General features: G+C 41.6%; 1 protein-coding gene across 1 annotated transcript in view; it reads right to left on the bottom strand.

Annotated features, from left to right (window-relative positions):
- Nucleotides 1-22841, bottom strand: part of pitpnc1a (phosphatidylinositol transfer protein cytoplasmic 1a) — a 49489-nt gene that overhangs the window by 15859 nt on the left and 10789 nt on the right. Inside the window, exon 2 of the mRNA XM_040051968.1 lies at nucleotides 2288-2436. Within this exon, the coding sequence (XP_039907902.1) occupies nucleotides 2288-2436 (149 nt within the window). The remainder of the gene's footprint in view (nucleotides 1-2287; nucleotides 2437-22841) is intronic.

The following is a 22841-nucleotide window of genomic DNA, read 5'->3' as shown; positions in this document are numbered from 1 at the left end:
ACCCAAGGTACTGCAATGGCCCAGTCACATTACAGCCACAAACATGAATCAATTTTATTGGAATTCCACGTGAAAGACCAACACAAAGTGGTGTACATGTGAGAAGTGGAGCGAAAATCATACATGATTCCAAACATTTTTTACAAATAAATAACTGAAAAGTGGGGTGTGCTTAATAATTCAGCCCCCTGAGTCAATACTTTGTCGAACCACCGTTTGCTGCAATTCCAGCTGCCAGTCTTTTAGGGTATGTCTCTACCAGCTTTGCACAGAGACTGAAATTCTTGCCCATTCTTCTTTGCAAAACAGCTCCAGCTCAGTCAGATTAGATGGACAGCGTCTGTGAACAGCAGTTTTCAGATCTTGCCACAGATTCTCGATTGGATTTAGATCTGGACTTTGACTGGGCCGTTCTAACACATGGATATGTTTTGTTTTAAACCATTCCACTGTTGCCCTGGCTTTACGTTTAGGGTCGTTGTCTTGCTGGAAGGTGAACCTCGGCCCCAGTCTCAAGTCTTTTGCAGACTCCAAGAGGTTTTCTTCCAAGAGTGCCCTGTATTTAGCTCCATCCATCTTCCCATCAACTCTGACCAGCTTCCCTGTCCCTGCTGAAGAGAAGCCCCCCCAGAGCATGATGCTGCCACCACCATGTTTGACAGTGGGGATGGTGTGTTCAGAGTGATGTGCAGTGTTAGTTTTCCACCACACATAGCGTTTTGCATTTTGGCCAAAAAGTTCCATTTTGGTCTCATCTGACCAGAGCACCTTCTTCCACATGTTTGCTGTGTCCCCCACATGGCTTGTGGCAAACTGCAAACGGGACTTTTTATGGTTTTCTGTTAACAATGGCTTTCTTCTTGCCACTCTTCCATAAAGGCCAACTCTGTGCAGTGCACGACTAATAGTTGTCCTATGGACCTGAGCTGTAGATCTCTGCAGCTTGTCCAGAGTCACCATGGGCCTCTTGGCTGCATGTCTGATCAGCGCTCTCCTTGTTCGGCCTGTGAGTTTAGGTGGACGGCCTTGTCTTGGTAGGTTTACAGTTGTGCCATACTCCTTCCATTTCTGAATGATTGCTTGAACAGTGCTCCGTGGGATGTTCAAGGCTTGGGAAATCTTTTTGTAGCCTAAGCCTGCTTTAAATTTCTCAATAACTTTATCCCTGACCTGTCTGCTGTGTTCTTTGGACTTCATGGTGTTGTTGCTCCCAGTATTCTCTTAGACAACCTCTGAGACCGTCACAGAGCAGCTGTATTTGTACTGACATTAGATTACACACAGGTGCACTCTATTTAGTCATTAGCACTCATCAGGCAATGTCTATGGGCAACTGACTGCACTCAGACCAAAGGGGGCTGAATAATTACACACACCCTACTTTGCAGTTATTTATTTGTAAAAAAATGTTTGGAATCATGTATGATTTTCGTTCCACTTCTCACGTGTACACCACTTTGTGTTGGTCTTTCACGTGGAATTCCAATAAAATTGATTCATGTTTGTGGCTGTAATGTGACAAAATGTGGAAAAGTTCAAGGGGGCCGAATACTTTTGCAAGTCACTGTAGCTGGCATTGCTTTTAGTTGAAAAAGCATTGAGAGGGCTTCTTTACAACCTCAACACACCCTTTGTCAGGCATTCATTTTAGATTTTAATTTCAGCAGAGCAGATCATTAGACAAGTCACCAGTGGCTAATCGTGTGTTAACGCGCTGAAAGAATGAGTTCAGTGACAGCTATGCAGAGGCACATAAGTGAGCTTGTCTTTAACTTGTCAAATCACGTAACAACTAAGCAGCAGGAGCTCAATACATGGAAACTGCTTCAATGCTGAGAATTATTATTGTCAGAGAAAGTGCTAGACAGTCAGAGTAGCCTTTTATTATCCAAGAATGGGTACACATACAAGGAACTGGGCTTTATCTTTTTCTTCGCTCTACGCATTAACAGAATAGACAACACGGACAATAGCAATATGACATAGACAATAACTACATATATAGTGTATTTATATTTATTTGTAAAATGATGCTGAGTGCAAAGCCTTTGGAAAAATCTATGGAATAAATACAGGATAGATCATTGGTTACTATATATACAGTATATAAGCTATATACTTTACATATATACATGGAATTTGACAGTATATATGTTAGTATATAGGTTTGTGCAAGTTAGAAGCCCTTATGAAAGTGATTTAGACGTTTTCTCAGTGGTTTATAGTCCAAATACTTTTTTATTTATTCGTTTTTTCAAGCCCACTGTAGGTGGGAAATTACACTCACTTGTTAAGGTAGATCCGTTTCTCTGTGAACTGGCCCGATCCGTGCTCTGGGTCCTCATAAGGCTCATTCTGCACCACCTCAACACCTTCTCCACGTTCACTCTGTTCATGACTGTGTTTGCTGATCATATACAGCTGGCCGATCCGGTACTGAAAAACAAAGGAGGACCAAAAAGAAAAAGGAGACTTTATCAAATATAGGGAGGGAATTAAAATTTTACACATCTGAATCAGCATGCTGCTGCGGCCGAAGTTAACGGAAACAAAATCTTCTTGGTGAAAGTCCAGGAACTGACCCAATCGTCTGATTTTATGGAAGCCATAAAAATAAATGCGGGAGAGAAAATACCAGGATTACAGCACCTGCACGCTCCTGACACCTGGGGGCAGTCACCATAGCAAAAGAAAGCTGCTGGATTAGGAGCCGTCTGCAGCACAGTGATAAAGGCCTCGTGTCAGGTCAGGACCAAGTGGCACAACAATAGTAACAGTGGCAACAGACAGTTACACGAACCCATCCCATGGTCCCTTGTGACACATCAGTCAACACGCACAATCCTTCACTCATCACTCACTGACCCACTTGGGCCTGTGACAGTGTCACTTTCGGCCACCTTGACAGACTGGGTGGGGGTGGGGGGTTGTCACACGGCAACTATTTTCCATACATTTCGAAAACGACGAGCACAGGAGCGAGAATTTCTAACTGCTCATGGGACTATTTACGCGCTGGGGAAACTGATACTGCCCTGATGGTGACTTGTGTCGCGCTGATGGAATGCCAAGGGCTCATGCAGGACTCTATACACACCCACACACACACACACACACACACACTGCTCCAACCAAGGATAGCTGTGTTAAGCTAATGGAAAATAGGATCGTCTGGGCTGTTGACTTGTGACTCTACATCCAGCCACATAAAGCAAGGAGTGGAGTGAAATGTGATAGTGTAGTGGAAAAAAAAACAGTGCTCATGTATATCAGTAAACTTCTTATATCACAATGCCAAATTTTTCCATCTGCTGACCATCAGAGGAGAGCAATGAGCTGTGACAGAGAATTCCCAGCTGAAATGTGGATGGCTGTGAGTTTCTGACAGCACAGCTGTTGGAGTCTGGCATAGTTTTTCCACTGCAATGACACAGTAACAGACCAGGCATAATAGATGGGGAACCTGTATTTAGTCGCACACAAACACGCGAGCCTGCCCACATTTTGAGCTCTTCTTGCAGCTGATATGGTAATCAGCACATCAAAAGAGGCAAAGAATGAGCTGGTTCCAGTTTAAGAGATGTGAATATTTGTTGCTTCTTTTCATCATACGTGCGAGCTTATACTGCGGGATTTTGAATTGTTGCTTAGAGAAAAAAACAGTTGAGCTACTTGGACTTTGGATTTCATCAGACATTTGAGTTTCGGTGTCGTGTTTTGCAGGACAAAGGGCATCAAGAGCAGGCAGAGTAACTGAAAATAAACCTTTTGCTCAAATGGATGTCAAAGTCCAAAAAACAGCCAAAAGTCCAGAGCACTAAACGGGGAGCGCACACAAGCGTGCTATTGTAGACAAGGAGTTGACAGGCGTATACAGTGAGATTTTACAGATATGTGAACGCTTACCATGTGACATTAACTTGACAGCCACTTTGTACGGGACAATCATGGTGACAATTTAAGATCAAGTGAAAAAGGTTCTGTTTACACAGGTTTAGACACAGATCCTTGACCATCTGGCAACCGCTGGTCGTAAGGGAAAAATAAAAGCTCACCAACATGTTGTAAGTGGTTGCTGGAGATGGATGAAGATTACCAGGAAAACTAATGCTAAAGCTCCAGTTACACAGGCCTAGAGACCAGTTAATGACCCCCATTTCCCCCTAGAAACCCACAGAGATAGATAGACTTTTATTATCATATAGTGGATATGCAAAAATTTCAAGGATAACCTGTCCCTAGTGAAAAACGTGTATTCCACATGAATTCCCATGCGTATTTCACTCGCAGATTGCTGCAGTTGCCTGTAGTTTTCATGGAAGCGCCAGGCTTGTCCACAGAAACTGTCCAGCTATGCTGTCCAAGCTGTAGTGAAACTGTGAAAAAGTGCAACACAAACCATTTTACCTCCACAATTAAAATTGTGCCTTTTAAAACATGGCTGCAGCGCTGAGGCACAACTTCTACTATGAATCCAAAGCTTCTCCTTTTCTGGAGAAATTTTTGTGTTGCATTTTTTTCCAGGAATTCAATATGCCCAGTTTCTCATAATGCTCTCATAATCCTTTGTTTCCTCATCTGTGTTTGTCAATGTGTAATTTCCGGGTCCTAGTTACGGTCTGTTTATCCTCTTGTCTTCACCCGCTGTGCACTTTTCCGCTGACATCAAACAACTGTTTTTGTAGATTTATTATCTTGACTCCTGCATCCTGTTTTGCGGTCCTCACGTTTAAGTAAGTCTGTCAAAATTTGCGCATAAAACAACAAGGAATAATGTGATTCATAAAAAAAGTGTCACTGGTTAAAGCTGGCTGCTTCGAGTAATGAACACACAGAGAGTTAAGTTCTTCATGGAGCTTTTCCTTGTCTATTATCTAATTGTTTCATCTGTACAGCCTGCTAGTGCTGAGCTCAGTGGAGCAGTCAGCAGCTGAAAGGACACATATTTTCCCCATGATTTAAAAAGAGACCAAACTCTTACATTTAGCAGTAATGTAACTGAATGTGTAAATAAGACATCATTAATGCAATATAACAGAATGCTGTGTTGTCTCTTTGTATTGTCTCAAATTCAGTTAATGCAAGTTTAAACAACTGGATCAACAGATATATACTTATGTATACTGCAGAAGTCTTTACTCACTCCTCACTTCTTTATATTTTGCTTCTAAGCAGTCAGACTTTCCTGTAATGTTTGATTAAGTGGTCCTGTACAGTAGTTTTCCAGGCTTTCTGAAAAGGTTTTTCTTTAGACACTGGCTGCTTTTGCACTCATTTTAATTTAAAAACATGCCATCATATGCCGAACATATTTCATGACCAAATCAACCCATGATAACCAGTTTACAAAAGTGTGTTATTCATTTAAAATACAAAGAAAACCTGAGAGATTATTTTGTCCAGTCTATGACATGAAATCCAGAATTCCGACACTGAGGCAGCTAAAGAAGGATAAAGGAGATTGTTGTACATATCAAAATATTCCTGTTGTAGCTGAAACATGAGAGATGGTTGAAGAGCTGACATAAATCTCCACGCTGGATGAAAAACATCAAGGCAGAGTGCCCACTCAAGAGGACCTCTGAACATCCCTCCCATCATACTGATGACTAGCAACAGTGTATTACCATTAAGCACCATGTTTTCTGTTTCCCTCTTTGACTAATTTGGGTTTGGACATGTTGTGTAAACAGCCCGGCCATTGTGCTCCCTGCCAGGCATTGTATCCGGCTCGCCGTCTGCTGGCTACCTGAAAGCTGCAGCTGATGAATGAGGGGCTGCTTTTCATTGTTGTCTTTGGAAATCTCGCTCTAATGACTAGAAGGGAGAAGTGGCCCTTGCCTTGGTTAGAGTGGCCATGAATAATTTCTTTTTATCTCTCCCTTTCTCCCTCTAGAGCCTCTGGGCAGGATCAAGGACAGCAAGGAAAAATATGAGCTCTCATCAGCCGAGGTATACTTTCTTTTCTCTCCTATTTACACCTCCTCCTGTCTCATTCCTCTTTACCTGGTCTCCACCTATACACTAAAATCCAACCTTTTACTTTCTGAACTCCTATTCTTGCTCACCTCCAAACTTTGCTCTTAGCTCATTACCTGGTAAAAGCCACGTAGAGTTCAGTCACCTTTGGCACTCAAGTAATGGAAACCTTGAAATTAAAGTAGTGGACCGTGATTGCTCATGGAGCTGCTCCTGGTGCTGGTGGCAAAATTTCTATTTTTTTGGCCAGCGTGACCCAAGAAAATGGAACAAAATTACAGTAAAAGTGCAGGATGAATCATGCCTTATTGTACATATCAAAAGAATAGAGTTGAGGAAGAAGAGGGCTGCAGTAGGCGGGAGAAATTAAAGAACTCTAAAGCAAAAATTTTTGAGCTTCTTTTTCCTTAAGCTTTAGAAATGCTGATAGGTGGATTTTGCTACCTTCGGACAGAGCGAGGCTAACTGTTTCATCTTGTTTCCAGTCTTTGGCTGGCTGTCTGTGGTCATGCATTTAAAAGACAGAGTATATTCATTTAAAGATGAAAGCATTAAGCCTTTTACTGTGATCACACTCTATGTGTGTCTCTCTCTGGTTTTTTGGCTCCCTGCTCTAACGCAACAGCAGGTGTTGGGGAACTGTGGCCATTGTGCTACAGTGTGCTACTGTAAGATAAGGACACACGCAGACACAATTACACTTACACACATGAGACAATACCGGGCACAGTGCTAAAATGTAATTAAAATTCAACCACTGACAGAGTAATTGCTGCTCACAGCGCTCAGTATTCTTGGATAACTGACTGCGCTCCTGTCGAGATAAATAGCTTTAATTTTTATGTCCGTTTCTGGGTGTGCATCTGTGCATCTGGACACATGCCAAAGAAGTGGATTTGCTTTTTGTAAACTCATCTAAGCTGATCAATAAAGCCAGATTTTATATATTTATAGAAAATTATCCTTTCATTTCTTACAGCAATGGTATGAAAAGCTTTAAACTCTTTACTTGTGAAATCCATCCATGTTGTTCTACCTCATCTGCACATATGGTGGATGAATTATTAGCATCAGAGGGCACAAGCAGATATAAACACCCTCTGTCAGCACACAAACACCGGCCAAGAAAAGCATTTTCAAATGTACATGGAGATGTATTTAATGATTCTGGCAAACGCTGCTGCTAATTTATCAAACCCCGCCTAACAAATATATTCAGGCTTGGACCACAAATGCTTTCAGCGCTATGAATAAATAACAAGGCATTTTTAAAAACAACAGCTCTTCCCTGAGGTCACATCCTCGCCTCTTAATGGTCAGAAATGGTCAGAAATCTGTGGCTGTCGGACGACTGCAGCACTTTTCGCTGTTAGTGACTCATTGCAACTGGTCACCCAGCGGCGGAGCGTGCAACAGCCTGCGTTCTCTGGAGCCATTTTTCATGGCAAAGTAACTGCACGGGCAATTGCCTTGCAGCCTGGCATGTTGCAGTCAGTCAGTCTACATTGTTGAGTAAAACTCGTCTGTGATGAGTATCTTTGCATTAGGAGAGTGACTCACTTGATGACCACCTGGTTGTATTCTGGTTACATAAAAGCAAAATTGCCATGTGCCTATGTCATTGTGCAGTTAAATTGCTTTTTGTCCTATTTGTGGGGGAATTTCTGTTTCAGATCTGGAGGTTCTGGCTGTGCTTGAAATCAGTAGTCATGTCTTTACCGTCATGGTACCTGGGTCTTGCATCCAGGGTTTTAAGTTTTGGGGAAGTATAAGGGTTTTTCTGGTTTTGTATCTTTGTTTTATGGTTATATTTATCTCTCTGTTATTTCTTCGTGTTTACGTGCCTTGTTTCTTATTTCTTTATGCCTGGTACAAGCTCCTTTAGTGTTCTGGTTTCATTCCTTTCGCTGTGTTTGTAAATCCTTAGGGTTAACATTCTGTTCCCTCAGTCTTGTCTCAGTATTTTGTCTGTCTCTCTGTCAAGCTCATGTGTCTTAGTCCTTGTCTCGCTGTTAGGTAGTTCCTGTTTTATTTTGATGACCTATTTTCTCTTGTGCTTTGGATATATACTGTACTTCTCCTGTCTCATAGTTTCAGCTGTTTTCCCACTTGTTATCCTGTACGTGTTGTTGCATTCTCCATCACGGTTGTGATGGTTTTTCTCCTGGAAGATCTGGTTTTCTTGTTTATTTGCAGTGAAGATGGCAGCTGACTGTAAGTGTTCGTTGACCATATCCTTATCATTAAAAGGCAACAAGTTCATTGCACACGGTTTCAATAATTTTGATCATGCTGCGGCCGCCAAACGCTGTTTTTCCGAGTCTGACTATCACGTGCAACACTAGTGCATTAATACATAAGCTACTGTACAAACTTGGAGAATTTATCTAAAACTATATGACAAAAGGACATTAGGTGACATTACATAATAATCGCATCATAGTCACATTTTTAAATTCAGCTGCAAAACACACTCTCAAACTCTTCCAGCAGAAGAGGCACAGAAACACATACTGCATCGTGCCTCCAGGCTACATGAGACAGCAGCTTCCATTTTCTTGCTCATCTCACAGAAACGAGCTAGCATCAGAGCAAATGCACAACTCCTAAATATCATACATCAGATCAGAGGGGGCCTGTGCTCATATTCTGTCATAAAGGACATTTGGCTCCAGTGCAGAGCTGTTTCAGAGGTGTGGGAGTTCCATATAAGACCTGTGCCCTAAAGAGTCATACAAACAGGATAAATGCATGGTGAATCTGCAGTAGATGTTACTAAGACGGTCTCGCTCACGTCCAATCAGTATAGGGATAGAAGCATGCTGAAAACAGAAGGAGAAAGAGCGCCACATGTGATGCTGCTGTAGACTTAAAAAGCAAACAAACAATCTTTCTGCTAGCATAGTTAGAAACAAAGCAGTGGAAAATATTTAAAATGGACAATTTCACAGCAATAAAACAAAATCACAAAAACTCTATTACTATTAAAGAGAATGACAGTTTACTAGCTTACATGTAATGCACAACTGATGAAAAGATGGCCTAAAAAATCCTGTTTAGAGCTTACAGAAAATATTCCTGACATCAGGTTTCTCCTCAATTTGAAATTAGGCGAGAGAGAAATAACGGAGGCAGGTTAGGGCATAAAACAGGTTCAGCTTCTTATTAAGCAGCAAATCCTACAAGTCTAAAAAAATTTAATTGCAGTTCCTCGAATGACCACTTGAGGCAGATCCCCAAAAAGAGAACCGATAGATGAAATGTGCAAAGGCAGTGGGAGGTTTCAACCCTACTCAGTTTTATCGACGCTGGGACCCAATATACATTTTGACTCAACCTGACACATTAGACTCAACTAAACTTCAACTAAACTAAACTAAATTAGAAAACTAATAACCCAAACCTGTCCTGAACTGGCTTTCAGTAATTGCTTTAACTTTAAATCAACTTATTCTGCCTTATTTAAATCACTGGGCAAATCATACCTGTGTTATAAAACACTAATCCTGTACATCTAAGATGAATACTTTCTAACAGCCTAAACAGCATCTCTCTACTCCAACATTTCCTCGGTTTGTAAAATTTCTTACAGCTCTAAAGCTGTAACTGCTGATGTACACACACACGCACAGACACTGGCACACATTCTGCCGTTTCAGCACAAACGTGGGCATGCTGTTGAGAGTAAGTGCATATGAGTGACTGTATTTTCTCCTCTGGTGCTGATTCAGCAAAATGTGAAGGTGAGCTCAAACTCCCTGCAAAGGTTTGATGAATTCACTCTCCACAGAGGTGACACAGGCAGTGTGGGAGGATGCAAAGGGTGGCAGCTGGCTCACTGAAGCAAACTGTTACAGTAGCTTAACACTAATGAATTCTGTGCCGCACACGGGGACAGCTGCCTTTCGCAGTGTGATAGCCTCACTCGAGCACTCGGGCAGTGCAGCCGCTGAGAGAAAAGTAGAGTGACAGAGGAAGAGAAGCTGGTGTTAGGGCCTTTTCTGCAGGGAATACAGGAGGTTTCATGCATGGGTTATTGTTTATGCCCTTTAAATGTATTAATAAATTAATGGAACTAAACATGGTATGTTACTATCATGGATCAGTTAATAAAAGGAAGGCTGAGAAAAGATGTCTAAGCACTTTAAAGACATTTTTCTCACTTTTGGCTGTGAATCAAACTGATTTCCCCCTCCCCTCCCCCCGCATATTATAGTATATTGTATAAGTATACTGTTAGTATGTATACTTCTTGCACTTTTCTACAAAATATACAGAGTGAGCAGAAGTTTGAAGTAATTAAGAAGCTCATACTAATCCCAATAAACACTCCAGGTGTGGTCCAGATGTGATTATCTGTCTAAAATACAGGCTCAGAATGGAAAATGGAAAATTACCACCACAAACTCTTTTCTTGACAAGTGCACCAGCAACTCCCCCCGAAGGCTAAGGGCTATTGTAAATCTATATTTGTTTTTATAACCTGCTGACATCAGCATCATTTTTGGAAATCCCCAATAACAACATCTGCATTGTTTTCATAGATAATTTGTGCTGTTGTCAGCATTTTTAATACTGCTAATCTAGTGTAGTATATTAAGCTTTTTGTGCCATTGCGAAGTCATAATGTTTCATTAAAAATGTTTTAAAGAGCTAACAAAAAAAGTGTTCACGTCTCCCCGTTGACTAATATATTGACTAATATAATCCAGTGGAAACTAAAGCATTTTCATGTAACCCTGACCGTTGGCCTTGAAGCATACGTACCAAAACGGTGTATTTTTTTTATTTATCTTAACCTGTATGATTGGAGAAGAATTGGCTGAAATCTTGGCTCCTATAAGCTGTAAAAATTTGAGATTTTAAGATATATTCATGCAGTGTGTGAGTATAAACATTTTGTGGCATCACTGTGAGGTTCTAGGGCATCATGTTGAAAAAATAAAAAGTGCATTGCACAGCTCTCTCCATTTCGTTTCATATGACAATTTACTCGATATGGTTTCTTGAAAATTTTTTCAAGGTCAACTTTGACCTCAGGCACTCACAATGAAGGTCAAAATCAAATGCTTAGCCAACCAGGGTCACATTCCCTGAGGCGTAGTATGCTGTAAGTTTGAAGATGATCCATAAAAGATTGGTCATTTTTACAGATTTTCACATTTGTGGCCTAAAGCTTGACCTTGACAAAATTAAATCAGCTCGGGCCGTTATTGGTTTCTGTCATCGCACAAAATTTGAAAACGACATCTTGAAAACTCTGGAGGCTAAATCGCTAACAAACAAACAAACCGACTACATACTCCCTCCCTTTGGGGGGGGGGAATAAACAAGCAATAATAGAAATTTTAAACAGAAAGCAATGTGAGCAGGTTTTATATAACCAGCTTTTATTTTTTCACAGTCTATAGATTTCAGCAGATTGCAGATATTTAATTTTTAATTTGTAGTTTATAAAACAAGCTCCACTGGGTTAATTTAGCCGTGGAAACAGCACACCTGAAAAACAAGCTTTCTTACAGCTCCTGCTGAGAACAAGAGTGTGTTGCATAAACTATGTGAAAGGTGTGTGGTGAGGTGAAATTTATTAATACTGATTGCTGCAGGTGGGAGAGAGCACTCTCCCGTCGTGCTTCCCCTCTATAACATCTTTCCCCCCCTCCTCTCTAACTCTTTAGCTTCTCCTCTTTCTCCAACTCTGCAGCGTCTGAGGTCAATGAACCAAAGATTACATAACATCAAGATCACTCACTATGGATCACTCCGCTATGCATCATCTTTAACCCCTGCCTGGCAGCACATTGAGTGGCTGATGAGAATAATGTGCTGATATCCAGGCATGAAACAGGAGAGAGGACTGTAAGAGTGTCCTTAAAAAGTAGAGATGATGATCAGGGATGGGAGATTTAAAAAAAAAGAAAAAGTAAGAGCCGCTGAAGAAAGATGTTTGGGAAGCTGACAGATTGTGAGACATTACATAACCGGCCTTGATTGAGTGCAGCTGTTTCTTGCCCTCCCTTTTACTCCTGTTCCTTTCTGCATTCATACCCTCCTCGATGCATATCAGTTTCTCCTTCAACTTTTCCTCTACTGACTCTCCTTTATGTTGCTTTGCCATTTCCATCCTCTGATGCTATTTTTCCTCCCCCTCTGTCTCACAGCATAAGCATGGTTGAACACAGCGCCTCACTTCAAACCCTGTAATAACACTTTTGATAATCTGAATCGGTAACACGTTTGACCTCAGCAGTACTGCAGTCACTGTGCTGGCAGAGGCAGCAGTGAAGTCGCAATGCTTTCAAAAGGATGACCAATACATGGATAAAACAGCAATGACAAATGGTTGATGTTTATGTGTAGCTTTCTAAGTGGTTTAAGTCATCTCCAGTAATATGCCTTCACCCCTATGTTAGTCCTTTAATGCATGTATGTGTGGGATATCATCTAACATACAACTGTGTTTGCAAGTGTTACTACAGTCCAGCGATTATTAAGGCTGTAAAAACACAATTGTGAAGTGATAGTGAATCACTTGGTGTCACAATTACAAATTTGGCTTTATAGTTTATGAATAACACAAAGACATCAATCACAGCAATACTTTTGGAGCAATTCAAATAAGCCAATCCTCCCATTTAGCCGGGAAATGCCATCACTGTTTGCTGTGCTGAGCACTTTATTTTAATTTCATATTGGAAATGCTGATTTGCTAATGTAACAGAGTGCTAATAATAGAGTCAGAGATTTCAGACAGCTCTGTAAAAGTTTTTACGTACGGTCTGACAGTGGATCTAATCTAATTGATTTCCATGTTTGATGAGGGGACTGGATTGTGTCAAACCATCCATGAAATATCAAGTATCCACCTGAAACAGTTAAAGTATATTTCTCTACTCCATAATCAGTAGCAATGCTTTGGCTGTGCCAAAAACAAGTGACGATTGGCCATTTAAATGATCCCTGCAGCAGCACATGTTTCACCAAGCTCATGCAGCTCTGTGACGTTCAAAGTCCAGATATGGGCCAACATTCAGTAGCTGTGGTGGAGAGATACTCAGATAGGGTAGCAATGCCATAATCTATACACTGTTAAAACTTTATTGCTGGTACTAGCATCAAAATGTATTTCATGAATACAAAATTAAAAGTAAAGAATGACAATTATTAAAGTTTAATATGAGCTGGTACTTATTTGGGAGATAAAGTGGTTTCCACGGGCATCACTAGAGGCATTACTGGCCCATTTAACCCAACATTCACACACTCACACGTTGATGGCTGCATCAGACGCCACTGAGTGCTCAGTATCTTGCTCAAGGATACTTCGACATGCAAGCTGGAGGAACAAGGGATCAAATCACCTTCCAATGAGTAGAAAAACTGCTCTCCTGAGCCACATTCGCCACATTATGATGTATGTTTTTGCATTATAACTGTTAATAACTGTTATATTTAATGTTACAGTTGATGTGGTTCATTTTTATTACTGTTTATTAGAGGTACATCTGTGAAGGATCTTATCTATATCAGTTATTATGATGTCATCATGCTGCTTAGGAGCTACCTACCAACAGGCAAAAATTATTCATTTGCAGCTTTTATGCACTTCTAACACTGCATTGTATCATTTTAATTTCACAACAATATCTAATTTATATCCACAAAACTTTTATTATGAATAATATATTATGATGCTGTCATGTTGCCTAGTAAATGCCTACCAACGGTCCAAATTTAACTGAATTACACAAACTTTATATGACACTAAACCGCTTGAAGAAATGCACCAGGAAACATACTGTTTTTGGGGGTTTTTTGTATAGAGGTCTACACATTTGCCTGCCTGATTCAATCCCAGGAGGACACAGAAATCCGTGCAGGGGAAGTCAGGAAGGGCATCTGTTGTATAAATCTGCCAAATCAAACATGTGGCACTACCTGCTGTGGTGACCTCTTGTGAATAAGGGCACAGCTGAAAGTAGCAAAGTTCCACAACCTTGGTTCACTGGCAAATGCTTCTACTGGATTAAATCTACAGGGTGGGCCATTTATATGGATACACCGTAATAAAATGGGAATGGTTGGTGATATTAAAGTCCTGTTTGTGGCACATTAGTATATGTGAGGGGGCAAACTCCTCAAGATGGGTGGTGACCATGGTGGCCATTTAGAAGTCGGCCATCTTGGATACAACTTTTGTTTTTTCAATAGGAAGAGGGCCATGTGACACATCAAACTTATTGGTAATGTCACAAGAAAAACAATGGTGTGGTTGGTTTCAACGCAGCTTTATTCTTTCATGAGTTATTTACAAGTTTCTCTTTGTTCACAGCCATTGACATGTCGAACAGGTTAACATGTGAGGAGCGGATTGAAATTGTGTTGATATCTGGTGAACGCAGTAACCGGGTCATTGCAGCAGATTTCAATGCAAGACACCCTACGAGACCACCCATCTCCCATGCTACAGTTAGCAAACTGCTTGCTAAGTTTCGTGAAACTGGTTCAGTGTTGGATTTGCCAAAATGTGGACGCAAGAAAACTGTCACTAATGAAGAAACATCAGTGGCTCTCCTAGCTTCATTCAGCGAGAGCTCACAGTGTAGCACTCGCCGCATGTCACTGGAGAGTGGCATTAGTCGAACATCCCTTTGGCGGATATTAGCTACTCACAAATGGCACCCTTACAAACTCCAGCTACTGCAGCATCTCAGCGAGGATGACCCAGATCGGCGCACAGAATTTGCAGAATGGGCAAAACAAAAATTGGAACAGGACCCTCAGTTCATGCAGAAGATTTTGTTCAGTGATGAGGCAAACTTTTATGTGAATGGTGAAGTTAAAACAAAACCACTGCTATTGGTCTGACACTAACCCACATTGGATGGATCCCTCCAAGACTGTTGGAACAACAAAAGTGATGGTTTGGTGTGGTATATGGGGTACAACGGTAGTGGGTCCATTCTTCAACAATGGAAACCTCAAAGCCACTGGATATTTGAAATTGCTACATGATGATGTGTTTCCCTCTTTGTGCACTGAAGCTGGCACGTTCCCTGAGTTTTTCCAGCAAGATTGCACCACCACATTATGGGTGCCAGGTCCGAGCATTCCTAGATGAACAGTTTCCTGGAAAGTGGATTGGTCATCGTGGGCCAGTTGAATGGCCCCCAAGGTCTCCCGATCTGACCCCCTTAGACTTTCATTGGGGTCATCTGAAGCATTGGCTGCTACACTGATTTTTGATTGATTTCATTTTGTTTTACAAAATGAAAGCAAGCAATAAAACAACATTCACAGTCAGTTTAAATCCATCACTCTGTTCACTTCCAACTAAGCTTTGAGGCAAGAACCAGGTGGTTTTCTTAGAGAAGTCATTTCTTGTTTTGGCAAGCACCTTATTGTTACATAAGCCTTTTGTCCCTTCTGTTCCAGTCTGGAGTGTTTTGGTACAACTTGAATTTCAGATTGTTTGGGGAAAACTCATCTCATTCATTATGCATGGAGAGAGCTCGGTAAACTCACAGCAGTGGTGAGGTAGAGAACAATTGGACACAAAAAAACAGCCTTTGCTAGCGTGTCATACTGGGAAAATCAGAAACTTTACTTGAATAACATTTGACTAATTGTTATAATTTTTAATTAGTCAAGGAGTTTCCTGTGCGACCACTACTGAATACAGTGAAGATTTACATGTCGTTTGAATAAATATTGTAGCAAAAACACATACACACAGTAACAGTAATAATGTAAAGGACTCTACAGTGAGCACTACAAAACCTGTGTCATGTTTCAATTACTAAAAACTCTAAAATGTCACGGGACAAAAATATTAACATGTCGAGAGCCAAGCTGCACTAACAAAACCCTAAATTTAAGTTTACTTATATTTTTGTTTGTTTTCTTTACCAGGAAAAGTACCGGGAACCTGTACTATGATGCATGTTCAGCATACCAAGGCAATTTTTTTGTTATTTGAGTTCACCTTCCCAATCTGTACCTAAAAAATGTTTCCTGTTCTTGGTACAAGCATAAAGGGAACAATGTTGGTTGCTTTAGGCAGAGGACGTTGTAAAGCCCCACCCGACACCCCAAACAGTAACCTAAAAGTGACCACACCAAAACTTGAGATACATTCATCACACTGGCAAATGTTTATCATTAATAAATACACTTGATAATACATTGAACTTCCTTTATAGCTGACACTATAGGGTGGCTGTAGCTCAGGTGGCAGAGCAGGTCAGCCACAAATCAGAAGGTCGGTGGTTTGATCCCAGGCTGCCTCCTGGCTGCATGCCAAATATCCTTGGGCAAGATACTAACCCCGTGTTTGCCTACTGGTGGTGGTCAGAGGGCCCGGTGGTGCCAGTGTCCGGCAGCTTCGCCTCTGTCAGTGCGCCCCAGGGCAGCTGTGGCTACAACGTAGCTTGCCATTGCCAGTGTATGAATGTGTGTGTGAATGGGTGAATGACTGAATGTAGTGTAAAGCGCTTTGGGGTCCTTAGGGACTGAGTAAAGCGCTATACAAATGCAGACCATTTATAGGGCTTTGGAGCATGATGTTACGGGAGGGGGTGTGACCGCCGAGGCGCCATTTTAGCAGGCCAAACAAAGGGCTAAAGGAGCGAAAGCAAACGGATAGCATCAGCAATGCTATCCGTTACTGTAACTATCCGTTACAACTATCTATCCATTACAACCGACAGCACTTGCTGTGCTGTCGGTTGTAATGTTAGATCGCACGATCGGGAAGGGAATAAGCTGGAAAATGGGCTCTCTTTTTATCGTTTCCCCACCTGGAAGCAACGTGAGGGAGCTTATGTATCAGATGTTACCAAAAGAAGGCGTCTAGCCTGGATAGCAGCTGTGAGACGAGCTGATATCCAGTTCTCTTCCATCCCCAGATATCTGTTGGTGTGCTCCAGACATTTTCATTCAGGTAAGATCAAAATAAGGTCACATTACTCTTTGTAGCCTATTAGTTTTATTTTCAATGCGCTCTGAGGTCATAGCAAACTAGAACAAACATCATAATGAGTGATTTTGTTGATATACATTCTATTTATAGAGTTGCTAGTTGTTTTTCATTATTGCAGGCAAACCAGCCTATGAAATGGATGAAACAAATCCTGACTGGGTTCCCTGCTTCAAACTACATGCTACATACCACCATGCCAATCAGATTACTTCATCCATGTGAGGGTGAAGAGGTGACCCTTCTAGATGAGATGGTGAAGGTTTGCTGCGTTTTGGTGAACATGTGCCCCAGTGAGGTAGTACAACCAGGGAAAAATGCTCTTGTTAAATACTCTTAAAAGTGTTGTGCTGTATATGCAGTGGTAAGATTTCAAAAGAGACAGTAAATAACAGAATGCTAGTAGTGGGTGATCTTATTTAAATGTTGTCAGGATTTTATGTGTTTGTTTCTTTATTCAACTTTTGAACAGTGGTACTTAGTAAGTACATATTCAGTAAATGCAAATTATTTACATGGCAATGCACTTCAGGCACAAATGTAGACCCCCTAAATACAACATTATGGGTTATTCAGAACAGAACTATGCTTGGAGAAATATTTTCCCATCAGTTGAGACAACTCCTCCACAGTAGCAGGTGGAACTTTTCTTTTCTGTGGACGGCTTCTTTTACCTGTCACTACGGATGGTCTGTTTATGTTTTATTGAGAGCCTTTTTTGGGGCAGCTGAAGAGGAGAAGTCTATCTTATGGCCAACCACTGACTGTATCTTGGTCATATTACCCAGCAAAACTCAGTATGCAGGTTCATCTGTAACAGTCCCTATGCCACAGAAGAGCAGCGACATGGCTGCAGGTATCTGCGACTCCGGCCATACATCTGGGCAGCTTCAACCTTCCATGTGATTCTCACAATGACCCAGTGCTGGTTCATTCAGAGTGCAGTACCTGAAACATACACAGACAAAGTTAAGTTAAAGACAAGAGCTTTAATGAGCCAAGGATGACACAAATGTGTTTATCTACTTTCAAATCCATTCATCACAAATGTATCAATGAACGTGTTTAGAAAGTACATACATGTATAATTAAGATGCAAGATGTGCAATTTCTTTAACCATAGAGAATAAGTAAATTCTTCAGGACAATGTTATCCCTCTAACAGCCTCCACATGTTCTCACTGTAATTTCCCCCTCATGAATGAATTTATGCTGCACTAATCTGAATGTTCAGAGGGAAATCAAACGCATTTTACTTGCAGTACTCAAGCTGACTTACCTTTGTTTGAATGACGGCGTACTCACAACGTGGAGGCTTAAAAATAGCCAAATCTTGTACTCAATCCTTGGTGAATTGGATGTGCGCCTCCAGAGATTTATAATTGCGAAATTGGTTCGCCGTGTATGCGCTGACTCCACATACAAGGTACAAAAATATATCATGCTAAGTCAATAGCGGTTGGTCTTCAGGGTTTCTATTCCACTGCCGTATTTCATAGAGGTCCACATTTCCAATGCACTCTATTTTTTGCAAGTACCGTCTCTTTGCATCCGGACGCAATCTGTCTTTATACCGTCCTTTTTCTTTTGAGCTGCTATTCTGTAATGGCCTTTCCGTTGTTTTTCTTGATCAAATGAAGTAAATTATGTGCAATACATACAGAAGAGTACATTTTTTGCTCCTTCCCTTTTTATATACAAATTACTGCAGTTTTTTCTCTTCTTATAAGACTAAAGGTAAAGCCCCTTTTTTTTTTTGCTACAATGTAAAGTTATCAGAGTAATTTGCAGGTGTTCTTCAGCTTGGTTATGCATGTTTTCCTTTGACAATAAAGAATATCCCTGTGACAACTCCAACAACCCACAAGTCGAGGCAAATCCAAAATAGATGGTTGAATCCATAGTGGGCTCCACTGTGTTTGCATCAACCTCTGTTGAAGAAAACAAACAACATGACAATATGAAACTTAAAAGCAGCCTCAGCAACAACTTTCAACACTCCTTTATATTCATCTGAAAACATCTTATCACATATTCTTCATTTTGAATAGCTCTCTGATCTCTTCAGTCTCACTTACTTGGATTTAGTAGGATTTATTATCGCTTTCATCATAAGATTTATACTGCACATGTTTCTACAGCATAGCAAATTCATTAGCACAAATTAACAGGTATCTTTGTCCAGCTCCATTTATGGATTTCGTTGCTAACGCTATCATTAACTGTTAAAAAAATAAAGTACGGTGAAAAAAAGTCTGTGTAGATATGTAATGGGATTCACCTGTTAAAAAGCGGATTGTAAAAATAAGCTTAAATTAGTTTTTCTAGCTATTTGTAGAAGTCTTTCTCCGTAGTTTATTATATAAATATAGCATCAGACAAGATAGTTACATTCCTTTGTGCACAAAGCACAGTTGTACTATTATTAACTTATTATCCCTGGCATGGAGATGGGATAGATTAGCAGTTAACAGCAAATTAATTCCCTAACTACATGTAGGACATGATCTCTGTAATTAAACAAAATAACGAACCTTTTTTCATGCTGGCTGATGGAAAGCGAATCTTTGTAGAACAATGCTGCAAGAGCTTTGTAGCTTAAACTCTAAATCAATCAATCAATCAATCAATCAAGGCTTTATTCGCCACGTGCAGGTTACCCTACAGTGAAATAGGACCCCCCTCCCCCCCGACCTTACACACACAACACAGACATCACATGGGGATACAGGTCGGAGATCGGTAGCGTTACAGAAAAAAAACACTGAAATATACACTACAATGGGAAAGTACAAGAGGAAAAGAAGAGACCTCTACTCATGCTGGGCTTCTGGGAGGACAGCATGAGAACAGGAAACAAAAAAACTCCTCTGCACAAAAAAGCACATAAATGTCCACAGCACAACAGTATGGAACACGTGACAAGCCACAGGGTCGGGTGGGGGGTGAGGAGTAATCCGAAGCAAACACAGCAGCCATCCTGCCCAGCGCTACCATTCCAGCGCGGGCTCAGACCCGCCGTGTTCCCAGGAGGGAACAAGCATCGAAGGCGTTTGGAAAGGGAGGGGGGATGAGTGTGTGCATGTCAGTGTATATGTATGTGTGTGTGTGTCCAGAGTTCAGCTGAGACAGTGTCCTTTGCCCTGCTAGGCTAAGTAAACAGTCTTCCAGCCAACCCAGGTGGCCTTGCATGGAATGGGAAGGAACAGACTAAACACAGTCGTTATCAGGGTGTTTTTGTTCGGCTCCAGCCTTGCGACCGCAGCTGGCGCCGAAAGGGTATCCGCATGAAGTGATGGTGCTTTTTACTTTAGTGCGAACAGCTCTAAATATTATGACTGTGTGTCACAAAGATATTGGCAACATTTACATCTATGTCTGATTGACAAACTGTCGTCACCTTAACAGACTAATGAATCTGAAAAGGGCTAATCTTAAAAAGTATTAATATAGAAATTAGTTTCACCCCAAAATCTGGTCAAGGGCTCCTCAAGGGCTTCATGTTCCACTGTGCAGCCATAAATGTCTCCCTTCTGTGGGATAAAGTTGAGAGTGGACAAAATGTGAAATGTCCCATCAGGATTAGATAAGCACTTCTTGAAATGAAGGGAGGGGCATCTTGGGTTCTTCGCACACCCCTGTTCTCTGCTGGCCATCGGGGCGGGGGGGCTGGGAGGAGGTGTTGGCCGTCCGAATTGGATCTGGGATGCGGGGCCTCCCTGCTGCTGTGGAGCCTGGGGCGGTCTGCTTGCCTCCACCCCGGGGGAAAGGGTAACATCTCCTGGGTCTAGGTGCCGTTTCCCCCTCCAGCGTCAAGGGTACCTGGACCTGGGGTATAGAGTTTGTTTGGGGAGTGTGATTGTGTGTACAGTGTCCATGTATGTCTATCCCTACATTGGGTGAGTGCTGAGTATTTGTATATGTGTGCATGAGGGTGGGATGCATGTTTGTGTCTGTGTGTGCCTGTTTGTCTGTGTCTATATGTCAGGTCGGGTCTTACACTCCACCTCTCTGGGAACTCTCAGGCCCTCCAAGGTCTATCTCCCCTCACCACACTCCCTGTCGGTAACTGATGCCCTCAGGGGTCGGTGCGTTGGTGGGTCTTGGTGTCTGGGGCTGGGTGCTCAGGTATGTACCAGCTCACTCCCAGTGACTACTTGGCGGGGCCTGGTGCCTGTTGCTCGGTCAGGCCTCTTCCGGGGCAAAGGGGGCCCTCGGGCCTCCGGCCTCTGACACAGCTGGCTGCCGGCAGAGCCGGCGGGCATGCCACTGCAGCCCCCTCTGGCTTCTGCTCCATGGCTACTGGGTGACCCCTCATCTGGGGCTCTCCTTAGCCCTTCCCAGGAGGGTGGCACGGATGCCCCTCTGGTGGTCCTCCTTGGGCTCTCGCCCTCTGGGGCCTCTGGATGTCTGGAGCCTGGATCTCCTCCATGCCTGCTTCATGCCCTGGGGGACAGGGCTATGGCTCTCTACATCCTCTAGCAGAACATTACATGGGGAAACCTTTTGAATACAAGCGCGCTGATCCACACAGGTGTGCACACGGGTGTTCACTGTTCATAGACATAAACTACACCTGCTATTTCCAAGCACATTGTGCGCTGTCGGTCCTGCTTGCTACACAACAACATTCAATATTTAGTATTTACTGCTGTTTACGCTAGATTAATGTGATAGTGTTGTGCTTAGTATGTTGCTCTGTTTTTTTGCTTGTTTTCTCTTCTTTTTCTCTCAACAGGTGATCCAGGAGATTTTTTTTTCTCTTCTTTCTCTTGTTAAGTGCCCTTTCTCACTGTCCCTCTACCCTTCTGTTTTTCTTTTCCTTCATCTTTCTTTCTCCCTTTCCTATCCCTCAGTCATGTCTGTCCCGTCTGTAACAACTGAAAATAAAATAAAATAAATAATAACAACAAAGGTCGATCAAATGGACCAATACGGCAAGGCCATGATGATCCATTTGGCAAAGTAAATCCATTGGGTATCCTTGTTGGTCTTCAGACAACAATTCTGACAACTAAAGAACCAAATGGGACAGGCAAAAAAAAAAATTAGTCGTCTGCGATTTTGATAGTCGACGTAATCGTGACTAGTCGACTAATCATGGCAGCCCTAAATCCAAGCCCAACACCCTCTCAAAACCCTTCAAAAAGTGCAAAGAATCAATACAACACAAGTGCACTTACTTTGTGCACAGGTACAAATTATCTCTGAGATAATGAGCATGATTTTACATGGTTCTGTTTGTTAGTAAATCTGTTTGTTAGTGTATCGTTCTAGGTCTCTTATGCTTTACTACCTTACTTTCCTACAAAGCAACACTTGTACAGAAATGTTGTACAGGAAAAAAAGACAAACATTAAAGACACACAACTAGGGCTGGGCTATATCATACCGTTCACGTTAATAAACCTTCCCAGAAGAGTGGGCTGACATCATATTATACCTATTATACATATTATACCTCATATTATATTATGGATAAAGAATTGGAGGTCACTCAAGTTCACAGACAGACAGACAGACAGATAGACAGATAGATAGATAGATAGATAGATATCGCATGGACACAAACAAACCTATACCAGGAATAACAAAGTCATGGCAGACAGGCATAAATACACACTGAGACCATCTGGTGTGTTGGATGAGGTTTCGCTGCCAGTGCTGAACTTTCCAGGTACACGGTCGCTGTCTCATTTGAAACAGCTGTTCACCAGATTTTCAAGTCTTTTAAAGAACCCCAATAAAATCATTAAATATTAAAATTAAAACACCTTTATGTGAAATAAGTATTATTGTTACTGTTAATGTTAATGCAGACTCCTGAGCAAGAACTTGTACTTCATGTATGCTGGTCAGTTGGACTCACATCTACACACACAAA

Source organism: Simochromis diagramma, unplaced genomic scaffold, assembly GCF_900408965.1.
Source record: "Simochromis diagramma unplaced genomic scaffold, fSimDia1.1 OVJJ01000321.1, whole genome shotgun sequence".
Lineage (NCBI taxonomy): Eukaryota > Metazoa > Chordata > Actinopteri > Cichliformes > Cichlidae > Simochromis > Simochromis diagramma.
The sequence above is the reverse complement of the archived record's forward strand: the minus strand, read 5'-3'. Positions and strand labels throughout refer to the sequence as shown.